General features: G+C 39.8%; 1 protein-coding gene across 2 annotated transcripts in view; it reads right to left on the reverse strand.

Annotated features, from left to right (window-relative positions):
• Positions 1–19,858, reverse strand: part of slc39a10 (solute carrier family 39 member 10) — a 35,383-nt gene that overhangs the window by 11,022 nt on the left and 4,503 nt on the right. Inside the window, exons 2-4 of one of the 2 annotated variants that reach the window (XM_082508231.1) lie at positions 11,184–11,262; positions 6,475–7,659; positions 5,403–5,580 (exon numbers count right to left, since the gene is read on the reverse strand). In XM_082508231.1, the coding sequence (XP_082364357.1) occupies positions 5,403–5,580; positions 6,475–7,638 (1,342 nt within the window). In that variant the 5' untranslated portion in view covers positions 7,639–7,659; positions 11,184–11,262. The remainder of the gene's footprint in view (positions 1–5,402; positions 5,581–6,474; positions 7,660–11,183; positions 11,263–19,858) is intronic. The other variant, XM_082508232.1, reaches the window with a different exon arrangement.

The following is a 19,858-nucleotide window of genomic DNA, read 5'->3' on the forward strand; positions in this document are numbered from 1 at the left end:
TCAAACATCAGCTTGTATTTTCAACCCCTGAAATGCTGTTTTATTTTATTTATTTTTTTATGTAAATGTTATATACCTATGTGGTATGTGACTTTTGTTGCTATGATGCCAGGTCTCTCTTGGAAATGAGATTTTTAATCTCATTGAGATGCTAGCCAAAAGTGAACCTTTGGGATTTAAGAATCAGTCTGTGCATCATCCTGGTATTTTGGGGCATTTTAGGTATTAGTAACTGTATAATTGTTACAAACAAGAAACCCTCTATTAGTCTCTGTAAAGCACTTTGAATCACCTTGTTGTTGAATTGTGCTATACAAATAACTTGCCTTGCCTTTATAATCACAACGGTGAGATTGATGGCCAAACCCTGATTGTTTGTTGCCAGCAGTTTTAGAAGCGTGACAGTAGAATTATACGAGTTATTCACAGCTCAGACAACATGTTTATAAGAGCGCTCTACCTCTTGAAGCAGCAGACTACAGCTATTAGTCTCTTCAGAGCCGCTTTACTGATTCCACACATTACAAAGAGCGGCTCATCGTGAGACAAAACAGTCAATCTGTATTCAAATCTCTTCACTAACACTCACCTTATTGTTTTTATTATAACCACCATTTTCAATGTACATTATATAAGTGAAGTTTTACAGATGAATGCTTTTCTATTTGTTGCCATCATGCGGAACAACGTGTAACCCTGAGAGGCAACTGTACATCAGCCAGACAGTCCATCGCCACATCACCGCAGGTCCTTCACACTCACGCAGCTCATCTCCCTCTCTATCTCATTACCTTTATGCAGCTGTGGTTGTGTGGGCGGGTGTATGTATGTGTGTGTGCTTAGGCGTAGACATGGAGGTGGGCAGGGGGTTGCAGCAGGGCAATTTAAAGGCGGTGATAAGGGAACAGAGGAGAGAACGAAAGAGACCAACTTCTCTCCAATTACGCATCTCCTGTGAGCCACGGCTCAGAAAAATGGCCCCCGGTGTCGCTTAGGCTCTCCTAATTGGCACGGCGCAAAAAAAAAGAGGGGAGTGGGGACCAGAAAGAAGTGAACTGCAAATTTTCCGAGCTCCCCCGCGGATGCCGGCAGGAGGTAAATGAGAGGCAGCTCTGCAGCTTGTGGTGACGTCTATGGTTGAATCTTGGTGCACCATTTCTGAAAATCTAGCGCCTCTAGTTTTGCACTAATGAGGAGCCGTTGCTGCCCTTTTGACTTGTTTGTGCAGTCCTCCTCGTCATCGTTACGGTTTTAAAAAATTATTATTATTATTATTATTAATGTTTTCAGGGGCGGCACACTTTGGCCTGAAGCCCGTATGGCACAGGTTTCTCCAGGAGGAAGTGTGTGCTTAACAATTAAGGCACTTTGGGAATTTCTCCAACCTCACAGCTGAACTTCAGTCCCTTTTGTCTAATTCTGTCCCCGCTGTAAACCTATCAAGTGTAAATCTGTCTTCAGTCACAAAAGCCACTCCTCTAATTAAAAGTAAATCTTATGACCCAAAGTCACTGTGATGTCTAATTTGCAGCATGTACACAAAAACAAACACTTACACAGCAGGGGGGGGGGGGGGGTCACACAAAACATGAGAACTCACAAACTGAGACAGAACTCATTATGCTTTTCCCTAATTTTCTGTCATACACAAACCATTATAATGCTGGATGTTCATATTAGACTTGGCCAAAGTTTCACATAATGAGGTCAGTCTATAGACTAATCCCACCAAGCCAAAAGACTCCGGCTGCTCAATTACAGCAGAAATCATAACTACAGTTATTTTCCACAAATAATAACTATCTTCAACTGTTTAATTTAACACCATGCAGCAGTAGCTACACTTGACCGAGATGAACACCATGTCTTAAGAGACCAACACGGAGACAGACAGAGTTAATAATCCTTCCACAGGTTCACCAATGGTAATTCTGGAGTTGCACTAAACAGCAAGTAAGTCTGAGCTTTCAGGACGCCGCTGTAAAGGAAGAAGGTGGGTGTGATTTCTATAGAAACGCTGAGCTTTGCTGTGAAAATTCATGGGAAAAAGTCTCATTGTCCCCTGGTTTGACTCACAGCTAGCTGCACACAGTGTTCCTGTTGTTAGCCAAAGTCTGAGGACAACTAGTTTTATTAAGACTGAGCTTGTAGTTCATAGTTTGACTTAATACCACAACTACAAAGAGATGCTGCTGCTGCTGATGTTTCTCAGGAGTTTCTGATCCTTGGAGGTTAAAGTTCTGAATTTTTTTCCAGCCTAACCTTGAAAAGTGGCGTGATATCAGTCCTTGACTAAATCGAATACCTACATTTTTTTTCCTTATGTTTTTCTTGTAAATTTAGTGTTTTAATCTAGAGATTTTTTCTCATTATTATCCCCCTTCACACCTTCTCTTTGCACAGGACAGACACTCTGAAATAACTTAAAGGGAGGCTGGAGATGAACTCACACTGAACTTACAGAGGATGAGCTACACCGAGGCCCATTATAAGTTAAAGAAAGATTATTTTTAAACATGAATCATGCAAAGCTACTCTAGCAGAAACCAAGAAAACAAATACAGAGCTGGAAACGAGCATAAGGTCCCCTTTAACTGCCACAACGTGATTAGACTGATTATTACACAAGTTTACAAAATACTGTAATTCCAGATGGCTTTGTGCAATCTATTCTGAGATTTACATGCTGAGCCCACCAATATAAACACATTAATGTACCGTAAAGCGTAAATTCAAAGAAACCCAAAGATGTGCAGTCTGTCTTGTATTTTTGGTTTGCAGTAGCTGAGATTACTGCTCCTCCTTTGATTTGTAAGAAAGGTTTTATAGCTTCGAGTTTTATTTCACGACCTGTAACTCATTAACTTTTAAACGCTATGATTTTATAATTTGCATTCCCATAAACCTGGAAACATTGTAAGGTCTCAGAGCAGGACTTAATACTGACCTTCTGACTTTATAGCTCCGCTTTTGTCCTCTTTCGGTTTTCAGATTTTCTTTTTTTGAATATTATTGATTGGAGGATGTGATCAGAATACAAACTGAGAGATGAAAGCTCACTGAAAGAAAGAAGTAGTTGGGCACTCAAAGGGACACAAACGGTCCTTCTTTGCTCTATTTAGAAAAGACAAAAAAGGACCACTTGTTCACTGCCATGGCAACTGAAATAATTTAATAAGGAGAAGAGACAGATGGAAAGCTCCAAACACAGACTGTGAGTGCTGCAGTTAGGTGTGTGAATAGCCCAGAAATGTCCTGTGTTAAGATGACTGCAAGAAGGCCAACTGTAGCACATTAATGGGGTGATTCCACTATGACCTCCATCCTAATCAGCTCCTGATGCTCACGGTGAATTATGGTAGCCTTTTCATATAGACAAAACTGTAAACTTGCTTATAAAGTTTTGTGTTTCACATATTTTTCTTTTTTCTGTTTAAAACAAAATCACTACTTTTAAGTCAGTTTAGTTTCACTTTGTTTACAATTTCAGTTTTTAGCGCTCAAAGTCACAGATTTCCTAGTCTCAGTAAACACACCAAAGCTGCCACCCTCTGTGTGTTGAAGACTTAAACTAAAGACGTCCACAGATACATGTTTACATGGAGTCTATGCTTGATCTATAGTTCAGTTAACTCAAACATTTCCCAAACGTTTTGCTTTTTCTTTAGTTAACTATATAAAAAAAAAGCCCTGAACCACAGTTGAGATTCACAGTGGTTCCACAAACTACACACTGAGCAGAAGCTCATGAGGTCAGGGTCATGCCTACAGCAGCAGACGCCATAAAAAACGTCTTGAGTGGTTTTAGAGGAACATTTCCGTCTTGAACAAAGGTTAGTGTGAGACAACCTTGCAGCAGGTTTGATATAAAAGAACAAAGTACATGTTTAGCAGTAAGCAGGAAAAAGCCTCCTGGACAATGACAACATCGCTCACTGCTTTAAGTGACTCGAGTCTCAAATTTCTCCAAGTCTACATTATTAGCGAGAACTGATGTTACGCCTTCCTTCAGCTGTAAATAAAACTCATGTTGTGTAAATACATGAAGCAATTTGAGCATAAGAAGCACTCTTCAACGACTGCTCTGGCTTCCAATACTCAGTTCTTCTTTTTTGTTAATGTCGCTGCTCAAACTGCTCTCCTGTGTCTCCTCTGCAGCTCTGCACAGCAGAAGGATGCCGCAGAGGTATGGTTACACAAAAATCACATTTTCATTTCCAAAACCTCGATCTTGGAGTCACGTTTGAGCGCACAAACACAAAACTGTTTTATTTATTTATTTGAATTAAAACTTTTCAAATTGTCAAAGTTGCCAAAATGAAATGAATGACTGTAAAGAAGGCAAGACGTCACCAGTTTAATGTTAAGTATATTATAAATTAAATGTGATCAACTCTACTCCAGATTAGTCTTAATATTGATTAAGAAAAACGCTATATACACCCACCGGCTGCTTCATTTGTCCCACCTTGTCAATGTGACAGGAGTGGCATCTCATACGGTCTTCTGCCGCTGCTGTCACCTTTCTGCTTCACAGTTTGCCGTGTTGTGAGTCAAACCAGAGCAGAGACGCTCTTCTGCATTGCAACAAGTGGTTGTTTGTATTGCTGTTGCATTCAAATCAGCTCAAAGCAGTTTAGCTAGAAGTAAAAACGTTCTTTTCCTTTTTTAAAGTATTTTATATATTATACTAAATATTTTAACATTTATATTTAATGTTTCTTATATTTTTTTTTAACATTTTTATTTATAACTCTCCGTTTTGGGTCCAGTTTGGCACACATTGCCCTGTCCCCTTGCTATCAGGCTCTGAAAATTAAAATAAAATAAAATCAGTAAAAGATAGCGGCAGTACCAGGAAATAGAAGTCTCAATATAAAATACGGCTTAACCATTTTAAAGAAACATTATATATTTTGCAGATCTTCCACTCTTCCCTAAGAGAGGAGCTCCAGGTTACGTAAAGACAGCATTACATTAATGTTTTATGATGGGAGTCCCTGTGGTTTTACACTTATGAAGAAAGCAGTTTCCTATGGCCGATGGCATCAGACAAAAACCCTGACTTACAGTGTGCTTTGTTAACCACATTTTTTAATGTTTCACTGTGACTTTTTCCTCCATTCCAATTTCTTACCATCATATTCAGTGTCTCAACAATTTCATAATAGTAGATGCTTTTTAGTCCACCTTCCGTGACTGCTTAGCTTGCTGGTCTCACACCAAGTATCCAAAACAAGGATAAAACACTGGCTTCAGCTGCATTTTGTCATCCAAAAGAATGAAATGAAAATAAAATGAGCACCGTGGACTGAACTAAGCAGCTGACACTCATTGAAATTAATATTTCTCCTTGCTATGTGGTTTTTTTTTTCCGAGCAGATCAATGAGTTTGCTCTTACCAGAACTGGCAGGCTCAAAGGCTTCCTGCTCCACATCCATCTGCTCGTAATGGAGGATGCAGACCCGCCTGTCTATTTGGTAGAGCAAGGCGGGACACAGATACGCAAACTGGCGGGGGGAGATGAGCGAGTCGGGATTGAGGCCGTAGTAGGTGAGGAGCTGAGTGAGGTTCAAACACTGGAGTGAGAAGGTGAGAACATGAAAATATAAATAAACGCAGGGAACCACTGAAAAACATTACAAATAACAGAATCACTTCTTGTAAAGTCAAATTTCACTCAAACACAATGTGAGCTGCAGCAAAAGACAGATTTTATGTTAAGGGAATTTCACTTTGGCAGTACTGACTGATCCAAACATCCACGAGGAAAGCCAACCATTCATTTAAAAATGCTGAGAGAGATTCCACACACAGAAAACCAACACGATATAATAACTTAAGCAGTAGTGCAACAACAAACACTCGACTAAGCACTGATAACTTATTAGAACAATAGCATTTAAATAAAAATCTGGTTTCTTGTGTCTGTTTATTTAATCCTTCTTGTTTTTTGTCCTTTTGTGAAAAAATACACATTTATTACAAACAAGTGGACTGTTTTCAAGGCTTTCAGATTTCCCAACACTATATTTAACTTCATCAGGGGGTTTATGTAATAGTTTTAGTTTGTCAGTCTGTTTTTTTTAACAGGATTGCTTAAAACTTTATGGACAGTGTCACATGTAAATTTGACCAGTTAATTGTTTTGATGTTCCCAAGAAGATCAAAATCTAGTCCAGATTCAAATATCCTGCTGGATCCATGGGCTCAATTAATGTATGACTTTGATGTTATTTTTAGAGTTTGCAGGAGTAACAGATCAATAAAATAAAATAAAAAAAAATGGCACAGGCTACCAATCAGAAAATAGTGGGTTAAAGATGGGGGAAAGGAAGCTTCAACTACTTGTTTGACACAGCGGAGGAGCTCAGAATGACGCAAAACTATCACAAAAGTTAAAAAAGCAAATTGGAAACCACAACAGGTGCATTTAATAAAAAAAGAAAAAAACAAATAAAAAATAATCTTACCTCCTCATGCTGATGGGTTAATCCACCTGGATGACCAGCTGGCATGGAGACTGGCAGAGTGGGCACAGGAAGTGCCCCCGGTGCCTCTCTCTTATCTTTATGAGAGTGGCTGTGACCATGTGTGTGGTTATGGTCATGAGTGTTGCCATGGTCGTGGTCATCAGATGCAGGTGTGTGAGAAGATGTGGTTTTGTCTCGCCCTCGCTGTCCTCTGACTCTTCCCGGTTTCCAGGGTTTCTTGGGTCGGTTTTCTGTCGGGGTGGGCTGCAGCCTCTGGGGCACCTGAGATGGCTCCAGCTTTTCCTGGTCGAGGTGAGTGCCGCCTATGTCTGTGTGCACTTCATGAATATGATTGTAGTCATGTTCATGATCACTGTGGTTGCTGTGGTTGTGATCAGGGTGAGGCTGAGAAGACAGGTCCCTGTGGTTGACCTGCTGGTGTTTGTGCTCTTCATCATGTGTGTGATTGTTGTGGTCGCCAAAGTCGTGTGTGTCATGTTGATGGTCATTCTCCTCTACCTTAGTGTGATTGTGATCTTGTTCATGGTCATGTTCGTGATCATGTTCGTGATCATGTTCGTGATCATGTTCGTGATCTGTCGGTCCAGCAGTGGTTTGGCTGCACCGAGTGGGAGCTCCTTCTGTGTGTGGATGCTGAGAGTCTTGTTTTTGGTGTGGACGCATCTGTGTGGTGTGACTGTGCCGGTGGCCCTGGCCGTGGCTGTGGCCAGCGTTAGTGGATGAATGTCCGTGCAGCATATCCAACACCTCGAGGTGGGCTACATGGTCATGGCCCAGATCCTCATGATCCAAACCTACAACCTTCACTTCTCCCAATCCCAAGCTAAACAACAGACTCTGAAAGCCCTTGAAATCTAGCCGGTCTTCCTGGCCATAGCGCCTGAAAAGCTGCTGGATGTAGAAGCGCTGTTCCTCCTCAAGAGCATCCCCAGCGTGCCCACTCTTGGACCCTGGGGACTCTGTGACCCCTCTCACGTATGGAGCCTCAGAAATCTGCAGGTCGCTGTGAGCGCTGTCATGATCATTGTGGTGATGCCCATCGTGCTGATGGTGGTGTCCTCCTTCATGGCAGTGGCTGCACTGATGAAAGAGGAACGTGAGCACACACAGGAAACAGAACTTGGTGTGCATGTGGACTCTCATTGTCCCCTCAATTCTCGTCACCTGCAATAAATAAATAAATGGATAAATAAGTAAAAGAATAAGACCGTGACAAAAGCACTGAACTGATCTAAAGCCTGGATTCCTGTTGTACTTGCCTGTTACAGCGTCAGGCTCCCATGGAGCTAATGCATACTTCTATGGTACACTGTAATGTAAATTCTCCATAGATGGGTCTGCGTGGTCTCACAAACTAAGCAGACATGTGGACATCAACTCATGGACACAAGGGGAAGTGTAATCTAGCCTTTTTAGTCCCAAGTAAAACTTCACAATTAATCTTTTCTTTTAAGATAATCAGCACCATTGAGACTATGCTGATTAGTGCATCAGCAAATCAATCTACGAGAACAAATAAAGGCCTTTTATTTAGCTTGTAAAAGTGTAATGTATTTTGCATCTGTTTGTTTTCCTGTGTTCTTTGAAACGTATGATAAGTTTGTAGTGCAGTAAAAATCATTTTAAAAATAATGTTGTTATTTCACTTCTTGAAACCCATTTTAATATACTTGATATAATTTTGAGTCTAATGAGTTTTAATTTGTATTAATTTATGTGGTTACACAACATGTTTGATCATAAGTTTAAAAAAAATAAAAATAAAAAATCATACTTATTCATTTGGAATATTATTTTTTGCAGTGAGGATATATTTCCTCATTGTCACCAAATCACAGTGAGGATCCGAATCTTGATTTATTCATCTTTTACAAAATATGTATTTATATGCAAACAAAACTTATTTAGTTAGTTTCCTGTTACTGTTTCCCTTGATTTGTTTCTTTGGATAGCAGCTTTGATTAAACAGTCAACGATGATTAAATCACCTCAATGAGACTGGTTACAGTCAACAAACAACACACATTAATTATGGTCTGTCCTTAGGTAAGAACAAATAAAAACGGACACAGTTACAGTTTCACAGTGAAACTATACTTTCTTGCAATCTTTTTCAAAATGTGGCAATGCAACAAGGAATAATAAAATCTTCCAGAATAAAAGCAAACAACCAAATGTTATTGGTCTATGTTACATACGGGAACACCATAAAATAAGTAAATAAATAATACAAACACGAGCCACTAGTATCAGATTACACAATCCTGAGATCATTAAAATCTGTGATCGATATCAGGCCTACTAACACAATAACACACTGACATCCTCCAGTTTAAAGGTTCACATACAATGTTAGACACACACAAAAAGATGCGAGATAAAAAGCTGGCACACCACAGATAAAAAGACGATTCAAAGCTGCTACCTCCAGCTTAGAATAACAGATCTAATGACTAAATCACAAAGCCTTCTGGAGCATAAATTTGTGTAACAAATTGCTTGTTTTCCCCCTACTTTAAAATGCCTGAAGCAGCAGTATCATTCCAGTCAAATGATCCTCATAAGGTCTCTCGTGAAGCCCGTGGGTGGGTGATGCGAGAGAGGAGGGGTGGAGAGAAATAAAGAGAGGTCATATGAGGAATACTGCTGGATAATGGTGCGATGGCACACAGAAGAGACCAGACAAATGTGTGTAATCACTCCTCCACACACTTCAGCTTGTTAGTAAAGTTTATAGAGGATTTACAGCATGCACATCATGAGGGAATAGATCTGTGTTGTGCAGACCACAAATACTGTTGTAGACAAAGAAGATGATAGATCCTTCTCACAGCTGTCAAGGCTACTAACAACAGACTGCACACCGTAGGCATGTGTGAGAACCACAAACAAAGAACATCACAATTTAACCGCATTGATTTCTTTCTGGATATCCACAAAACAGCAAGAAATATCAAAATAGAAACTCAAAGGAAAGGAAACAGATCTGTGCACAAAAACTTTCCTTGGTTAAGAGTATAAGGAGAATCTATCCAATGACAATATTTTATCTTAGGATGATGCATAGTTTTCCTTCCTATAAGATAAAAATATCTCCTTACATGCGTAACACAGGAGTCATACCCACAACAAAAAAAGCCTTTTAAATCTATGCACCCAACCAGTGACGCCTTCTGATACAAATATATTTCCACTCAAATTTATAACAAAAGGAAAATTCTAGAAGAAGCCAATCAACATAAAATCAAAGCCCTATTCATTCATCAGTGCCTTGATCACTGTCCAGACAGCATCAGTAGCTTATCAGCCAAAGACTATTAGCTCATAATGGAGTTTAGAATCAGTGTGTTACAGACTTTTGCAATATAATGCCATTTTTTGTTTTAAATGAACACCATAATTGTTGCTCTCTGCACCAATTACAGTAAACACACCCAAACCTCTACAAACACATTTAAACCGCATTCAAGCAAACACCTTCAAAAGGTGGTTAAACATTTCAAAACCACAAAAAAAAATTCAGTTACTTAATCCCAGCTTCACTCTGAAACTAAAATCAAGCCAACTTACCACAGTGTGCTCTTGAATGAATGGTGTGTGAAATTTGAATGAGGGCGTTCTGACTCAAGGTTGCAGTAGTTAAGTGTGGTTAGAAGCATACTTCGCCGCTGCCGGCAAGACGGTGTTTATAAACATGAGACAGCAGTGACCTATGAACCTAACAGCAGATAGGTCTTGCTTTGCCCCAACCTATTTTTAAGAGCACACCCTCTCAGCAGCAACAGAGCCTGCAATGTCTCCTGACTGGAGTCTTTGTTGTGCTTGGCCTTTATTGGAAACAACAGAATCTCTATCGAGTGCTACAGTTTAATTGTGTGTTACAAAAGCTAATGTAAAACGTAAGCAAGACAAATCAATTTTAAGGGATATTTTTTCCTCTCTGGAATTTTTATGTTCACATATACATGAATTTAATATAAAATTGATTTCACTGAGCGGTCAGAGAACTGTTTAATCGCAGTTGTTTCAGTACATGTTAAGAAAATAATCCTATTATCACCAGTGTTTCCCACACACACACTTTACTTCGGTGGGCTGCTGAGGTGTATAAAACAGGTGCCTATGTACCTTGTTTGGCAACTCATATTAGAAATCTATCTATTCCTGTCTGAGAGAACAGAACCAATCAGACAATCCTCTAAATTTGTGTTTAAAGCCCCAGCTGTCATGTTGTCCCTACAGGCTGTCTTGCTAGCCAAGCTACTGTTGTGGGAATCCTTGATATCATTCAGCTGCTTTCCCAGAGAGGACATTGTCCCACGCTGGGATGAACTCCAACACTGTCTTGTACTGCAGCTGGTCGGTAGATCCACTATGAGCTAGATCCACTAACAGAATCTGAAGCAACCGACACCAGTTTAAGCTCAAACACAGAAAGTATGCTGTATGAATGATTTGCAGAGGGGAAAATAAAAACAGACTTGTTACCCACCAAACAGATCTCTGCCTTTCAGCACAGGTAAGTCACTCTTTGCCTTAAACTAAATGTAGACTACGTGTTCACAAGGCAATTTTGAGCCAAGAAAAACCCTGACACATTTCCCCACATCCCCAACACAGTCACACACAGAACCTGAATCTGTGGGAAATCTGATTACACAGCACACTGCAGTAAGTTTTTCACTCACCAAACACTTCTTTGCCTGCTTGGCCCCCAGTCTTGGTGTAATTAAATGGGGGTGTAACAACTCTTCTGAAACTTGCACCCTGAAAAAAAAAGGGAGGCAGAGAAGTGAGAATCAGTCTTTCACATAAAGAAAAGGTGATGAAGCATTATGGCAGTAACAAGCTCAACAACATCTAGGCGTAGCTACATGGTGGAGGGTCTCCACTTTGATGACCTAAGGATTTCCTGGTCCTGCTGGCTTCATCAGCTGTTGACCTTCAGCTTGCACTGAAATGGTTCATGGCCCAGTGTGAAGCAGCGGTAATGAAAATCAGCACGACCATATCTCTACTATGTTTCTTAGGTGGAAAAGAGTGGAGTGTCCAATCATAGTCTGGGACAAGTCAATGCCCCAAGTATCTCAGGGTCTAGTTCATGAGTAAGACAGAATGGAGTGTGAGAGTGACAGACTAATAGGTGCAGCTATATTGATATGTTGCGGTGGAGAAAAAGCTGAGTGTAAAACCTTTTGATTTATCGGTAAATCTGGGTTTGTACCCTCACCCATGATCATGAACTCTGGGAGAATGAGGTTCCAGATACAAGCTGCAGAATTAGTTTCCTTCTAAGGTTTGCTGGTCAGGGTTGCTAGATCTGCTGATCCTCCACCTGAAAAGGAGCCAGTGGAGTTTGTCCACCTCTTCCAGACGGCCCACCATCTAGGCAGATGGGCAAGAAGAGGTGGCCAGGATAAGGGAAGTCTAGGCTTCTCTGCTTGGACTGCTGTTGCAAATTGCCTCTATCATTCAGATAAGTGGTAAACAATGGAAGGATGGGTGGAAAAATCAGACTTCATGGACATATCTTCTGGGTCTGAAAAGGAAAGTGTAGCCCAGTGGCAAACAGATGGAATTAGAGACTGTTTATTGTAATTATTATTAAAGGTGTTTTATTCTGTTCAGTTAAAAACACTCATGATTGGAGAGAGACTCTAAAGAAAAAATCCAAATTATTTTGTATGGAATTGCATTATTTGTTTATTTTTGTTTCTCAAAGGTTATTTGTTGACCTGGATACAAATGCAGTCCAACCAATGGGATTGTATGTCCCGCCTTGTTTTTTTCATGTTTTGTTGCGCTGCTAAGGCTGTTTAGACCACACGCGCCATAGCTGTACCTGTGGGGAAAACGTGGTAGCTGTTGAAACAGCGAAGCTGTTGGTGTCTGCTTGATTAGCCGCCAGATTTGGATAGCCGAAGCTAGTTTTATGAATACGAAGTGCTTTGCACTGGTGAGTAACGAAACTGTTATAGCCGCTGATCGGCATCCTGAAATGTTAATGTTGTTCGCTTCAAAAAACAAACGCTAATGGTGACGGTACTATGCAAGTAGCTAGCAAGTGTGCTAGTAGCTAGCGAGTGTGCTAAACGCTCACTCCCGTTGTTAAGCGTTAGTTGAGAACTTATTAGCTGTTGTTAGGTTAAGGAAAAAAACAGTATGTCTATCTGTTGTATTGAAATGTTTTGTGTTACTTTTTATTCATCACTGTTGTTACTTGACCGTGAGCAGAGTATATTGAGTTTGCTGCTTTTAATGAGCAGTGTGAATTGCTTTAATGATTGGCGATAGCTACATTGCCATGTAATGAAAACGTTTAGAATTTGATTAGTTGTACAACATTAGAAATTGAAACACATTTTGTTCATGCTTTATACTTTAAAACAGAAGTGTTGTTAGTTAAGTGTGAACAATGTTCATTTGAAGTAATTCTGACCTCACTCTTAGGTCAGGTTTTTTGAGTTGGAGAAAGGAGCCGAGACTCCCCGGAGAACTTTGGATTACAGACTTTGTGGAAATCCGCAGAAGAGGAATAATTTTCCATTGCAATGGATGGCGAGCCACAGCCCATTTGGAATTGAATCTTGAAGTCTGGTTGCCTGAACTGTGGTAGGACAAAACAGTGCAAACCATACATCGATCGTGGACTGAACTCACACCAATAACTCACCAGATCACCAAACAGGCCTGATCTGGATCCTATTGACACTTTAAAAGACCCGGGTCTAACGTTCTTTTCTTTTTTTATTTTGGGTATCTGTGCGCGCACACACACAATTTTGGTTGTTATTGTAAATGCAATACAGTGCACAAATTTCAAATACAGTTGAACTATTGCTTCATCATTTGCAGTTGTGTTTTCATTGTGGTTACCCATCCTCTGGGCTCCTGTCGTTCCTGAAATCTTCTGATTTGCCCATTGTTTATATATTTTGTTACATACTGGTTACAAAAGCCCAGCTGAAAATGGCTTAAACCCAAATACCTGCAGGGAGTGACTTTCCTTGCCAAACGACGTACTAGAAATGTGTTTACTGAGATCATAGAATAAGGTAACTGGAGATTAGTTATATATAAGCTTCAAAAGAACAGCTCATGGACTCGATGGGGGGGAGCTTTCAAATTTCAGTGATATTCATAGACAAATTCATTTTGTAGACTTTGGTCTTCAGAAGGAGACACAAAGCCAGCCTGCAGTGTGAGCCTGTAGTCTCACAGTTTCAGTGCTCATAACATCTGGTTTCAGAAAGAAAACATGACAATGGCAAAAACACTCAGCTTTTACAAACCAATGGATAACATCACAGTGATGGCCATCTTTTATATACAGTCTAATGTAACCTGCAACATCTCAGTACCTTCTGCAGGTGACCCAGACCGTTGTACTACTTCATAATCTGTACTTGATCTTGTTTCTTTAGATATTTATACTTTAGATATTAAGAATTTGGGAAAGAAATTACCTTGTCAATGTAAACCTCTAGTGGATAACCAGCACAACCTCTGGCCAATTTGCCCAAGGAACTACAACCATTATAGTGAGACAATAAGTCCAAAAATAGAGCAAGGCCACATCGAGGCAACAGAATTAGATCTTGAGTGATACATATTCCCCGAGGACGATGGTGACCAAATTTAATCTTTACACCTGAGGACAAATGGATAAATCTCACAACTAAAACAGCACACACAAAGACAGAAATGTGCATTTGCATTCTTGTTCTCAGATGGTGTGTGCGTGCATGGTGCAAGAAAGAGTGGATGCACTGTTAACTTCTTTTATTTAATAGTTTTTAGTTAACATTGCTGTTTGCACCTTCTTGTGATTGCCAGACACAGCAATAAAAAGAATAAGAAAGAAGTGTAGTTTCACCGAATGTGAATCTGAGACATTTACCAGAGAAGCGGCGAAAAGGAAATGGGTTTTTTATGTTCTCAGCTCTGGGATCACAAACAGAAGCAAAACGACCGAAAGGGAAAGGCTATCAACTCTAAGGTGACAGAAATTTAGCTTAGCCAAGGGAAGAAAATTAAATCATTACGCATCAGCGCAGTAATTTATAGTACCCATAATCACCAATTAAAACTTAGCCACTGAAAGCCATTTAGTGTTTACTAACTGCACATATTAGCACCACCTGTATTAATTACCCGTTTTGACTACACTGTACAATATTAGGCTTGACCTGACCAAGAAAATGGTCTGAAATCTGACTCCGTTTATATGGTGGAAATGTATTTTTGTTTTTCTATAAATGTTAATAAATCTGACATCAGAACATGCCAAAAACACCACCATGTGCCCTGACCTTTAAAAAAAAAAAACAAAAAAAAAAAAAACATGGCTGCATCTAGGGCTGTGCGATATGAAAAAAAATCTCATATCCCGATATTAAGACATCTATCGTCCCGATAACGATATAAATCACAAGAATGTAATATTTTCTGTAAATTCTGTGACTCTCGGGCAGCTCGACTTAGTGAAGTGTTTCCAGCTGGGCGGCGTACCTGGAGTCGAGTGTTTTAACTGATGCATGAAACGATACATTTTTAGACGTAAGTTGTAACGCCCGCCGTTTTCTTTGTAAGTATTTATTACACAATGTGCTGCGGGGAAAAGCCTGTTCTAACGTTTGAATCTAAGGTTTATTTTTTAGCACCTGACGGCTCTTTTTTGCTTCTCATCCGTAAACGCTCTGCATACCCTTTCATGTGATTCAGTTTATTTTGAAAAGTCTCAACAGGATCTTGAACTTTATTGTGAAAGGTTAATGTGGAACCTAAACCAGCGGACACGCGATGGTTTTGCCGTCGTTGTTGCTAACGACAATGCATAAAAACAGGCGCTTGTCCATCTGTAGTGTGGTTATATTAAAAATAAGACAAAGAGAGAACTTTAGGAAATTAATATAGCCACTACAGTGACCATCAAAACCATGAAAAAAATATTGCCCTAAACAGTTTATTTTACAACACCACGAAACAAACGATAGCGTAAAATGAAACTATAGACGATTTTATATCGTTAGCCGATACATATCGTTATATCGAACAGCCCTAGCTGCATCTGGATATTTGTAGCTTAATCACCAGGCTGGGTGGCTTTTCTTTAGCACCTTCTGAGATAAAAGTGGTAAATGCCCAATGTGCTTACATGACCAGTATAAGGCAATACACCAAATGAAAACTGTTGAATATTAAGGCTGTTCTTCCTTCCCTGAGGACTTCAGGAACACTGAATTGTGCCATTTATGCGCCCCCAAGGAGGGGAAAGCTACAACCCAACTGTGCATCTGCAACATAAACCAGATGCTCCCATCCCCATTTTAAAAGCTTTTGACCACTGGCAGCTTTAAAGTCTCACCCTGACTTTAAAGTGTATCTAGAAATCTCTCAAAGAGATGAACAGATGAAGAAAACTAAAAAAAAACAAAACACCACAGCTGAATTCACTGTTAGGTTCTTACGCATGTTTGTTTCATAAGAGGAGCAAACCTCTTATTCTGGTCCACCAACAGCACTCAAACCCTGAAGGGTTTTACTTAAGCACACTTCGGTTCAGAAGTCAGCTGTGTGTAATATTAGTTTAGGTGAGACTCCAAACGACAATGGTGCTATATTATATTAAAAAAGAGACACTCTGAGCATAACTACTATTGTTCTACAACACACAAAATTAGAGAACATCTATAAGGTCTAATAATAGTTTATCTGACTGACTCCTGATTCATTCTGCAAACTGGAGCTACCATATGAGTAGGAATGTGTTATCTCATTGCCAAATGACTAAGCCGTACAGCTGAAAAAGCTAGCATTATAATACTTATAAATTAATCTTTAAAAACATGTCCTCGTTTCTCCTCAAAGTTGCTGATAACTAAAGGAATGCTGTTATTACTCTGCAGGAAAAAAAAAAGAAAAACCAACTTTGACCCGTAAGCTGGTTCATATGATTCTCACACGACCATACACATACCTCTCATCTCGGCATGAGGTCGGTGTCTGCAGGGAAACAGGAATGAAGCAAAACATAAATTCTGGTACCAAAGACATGTAAGTGAAACCTCTTGTGCTCACTGTTACAAAACAAGTATATTGGTTTGTGCCAACAAGACCAATAAAAGAAAAAATTTAATAAGAGATTTGTGAGGCTGGGAGATATATGCACATGGGTACTTTGTCACACTGCGTATTTGACTACAACTCCTTAGAAATGTAATTCTACTTAAAAAGCAATAAATGTACACATGGTTTCTCAAGTATTGCAATATTTTGAGCCCTTGAAATGTGATAAATCCCCCCAAAAGTCAGGCAGTTTTACAGACCTGTGATGGTTACATCAGAGCGGATTAAGCCTCCACTTTTTGATCCACACCAATAAGCCGGGAAGCTACATAACTAAAACCTTGAGCCAAGTGGGGAATGGGAACAACTTTTTTCTTGAGACAGGAAAAAAACAACATGTCAGAGAAGAGGGTTTTCTTAGTAAGGCCTCAGGCCCACATAAGAGGGCAGATGTCAGCTGCCACATGGACAAAACTGCCAGCAGATGGTCTGAGGAAAAAATGAAGGACCACAGTCACAGTCTGGCGTGGCAGGAGAGGAAACATATGACACACCTGAGTTTAGGTCATGCATCTCTGCAGACAATCACCAAAAACAGCAGGGAACATAATAGGTTGTGAATTGTTTTTTATCTCACACATAACTGCTGTCCTAAGCAGTCATTCAACAGTGGTGAGACATTACAGCACTGACACACAACAGCAAACTGTTACAGCCTAGCTTAACTGCCTCATAAAGCACAAGCAAGCCTACACTTTGCGGTTACAGAGGGACTACTTTCGTCAAACCGTGTACAAGCATTTACCAATGTTATTGGTAACAACAATGATAAAGGTAGTCATCTCAACAGGTGAAACCAGCAATCCTCTTATCAGAAGTAGCTATTCTGTATATGCATCATAAGAACCATCTCACCATGAGCTGCAGTGCAGGTTTCATTGCAGCAGACTCAGCACAGGTGGTAGGTGAAGACTACTACAAACTGATCCCAAGGTACTTTGTCAGCAACTGAAAAACATGGTAAATGAATGACCAAGAAATCCTTCCAAAAGCCCTTAAATGTCCATGTAAAACAAATCTGAGAAAACAAGGTTGGCACATGCCATATGGTTAAACCCCAGTATCCCACTGGGATTTGAAAATAGGTTGTCGGCTTCTGTGACACCTTCAGGTTCACATGTAAACAGACCGCAACTCCCCTTAAACTCCTTGCAGTCAGAGAGCGTGACAATGCTGTACAAGCATAAACATCTTTTCTGCACGATGCCACTGACTCACGCGTACACTGATGCTGAATTTGCTGTTTACAGCCATGGATTCTGCAGGAAAATTCAAGAAGCAGCTAAATGACACGAGGTTGCTGTGGTGAGACGCAGGTGCATGGCTGATGCTCTGTGGCCTGGAAGCGTGCTCATCACAGTGCAAAAACAGATTCAGACTGCAGTGCTGGATAGTGTACATACAAGTGAACTCAACTATCAGCAAAGGAATACACAATGCAAAAAAGACAACAAAATAAAAGAAATATAGAGTGATCCTTACCTCTGATTTAAAAGTATGCCCAAAACATTTGAACAAAGGCACAAATTCATGCCGGACAAATGCAGAATGTGGACCGCAGCACTAACATAAGTAACAGGTTGACTGTTTTGAGGCTTTTGAGTCCAGTGATTTAACTAATTTGTGCAGAGAGGCGGGGAGGCACAGAGGGGGAATGTGCGTGTCTGCGTGTCTGAGCAGTCAGGGATCGACCACCTGACCAACTACTTGGTCATAGATGTGTGAATGTGTGCATAGATGTGTAATACCAGGACATTCTGCCCATTTTATTATTTGACTTTTGATGTAAATTAGTTACTTGCAAACCTGAAATGAACCAAATGCCCCCTAACAGTGTTGTCTCATATCTGTTCATGAAAAATTAAAAAAAAACAAATAAAAGAATTTAAACTCCTGTACCTCCTGATGTCTGCACCACTGACCCAAGTCATGTCTACTCAAGTTTTTCTTACACAAGACTGAGATTAGATTAGTTATATTTATTATCATTTCACACATCTTTGTATCTGGGGCAACTGGAAGACATTAGAAACATTCAACAACAGGCTCCAAAACAGTAACTTTACTTTAGCACAACAACGCACATGTAACACACCTATCACCTTCCAAAGCACACAGGACCCACAGCACTGTGTTTTTCTCAGCACAATTTTCTTGGACACTTAAAATCTTACTGAGTCTGCAATAAAGCAGAAGGTTCAAATACTTTCTTAACAACTGCTAGTTTTAAGTCACCTAGTCAGCTAACCACAAAAGACACTTAGCTTAATTTTTTGAACATACTACCTTGTGATACTCAAGAACACACTAATCCTCGTCACTGGGCTGATGGTGAAACGAACAAATACCAGGACCTCTGTGTGGACGCTCTTCAGTTACAACATGGCAGCAGTGATACTCTGTGCGGAAGCCTTTGCAGTACTGACTTTACCACAATAAAGTATCTAAACTTTGCCCTCAGCACAGGTGTTGTTTAACTAAAGGTAGTTCAACTCCAGACAGTGAAAGTTAAAGCCACTGGAAAGACTTTATCACCCAAATCAGATTCCAAGGGTATTGTTACCTGAAGCTAAACTAGAAACTGAAATCAGGTGTTTAAAAAAAAAACGTAAATGGATAAGGAAGAAAAAAACTAAAGCAGAATTTTGCACTTACAAACCAACTGCACTGAAACATACACTTAGCCACTCTATTGCACCGCACCATGTTCTGCATAATTTCCTGATTTAATTACAGTTAACAGGGAAGTAATGTAAGTAATTAGTAAGACTAATTTTGTGGTCAAAGTAGAAAAAAAAAAATCAAGTGACAACGTTAGATTTAAATCAGTGGCTTATGGTGAAACAAGAGAACATTATGGCCAAATGCCATTTTAGTAATTACACTGCAGGACAAGCCTTACAGAAAAAAAAATAGTTATAAACAAAAAAAACCAAAACAAAACAAAAAAACAAAAAACAAACAAACACACAGGCTACAAATAATGTACAAGCATTTATTAGAGAAAAATCACTAAAAGGAATTGTAGGGTTAGTCCCGGGCTTGTTAATCACATTAGTGTTTCCCCAGTTAGACAGTGTTGGCCTCCCTTTGGCAATTATTGCCCAGCTCTGGCACTCCAATTGTGTCAGCCAGACTTGATCCAGCCTTGGTTTTTGGTAAGTGGTGAGCAGGTCAGATGTGGCCCAAATGTCCTAGTTCATATAATACACACTCAGGACAGAAAATTTACTTT

This window comes from Aulonocara stuartgranti (genome assembly GCF_965226115.1).
Source record: "Aulonocara stuartgranti genome assembly, chromosome: 16".
Lineage (NCBI taxonomy): Eukaryota > Metazoa > Chordata > Actinopteri > Cichliformes > Cichlidae > Aulonocara > Aulonocara stuartgranti.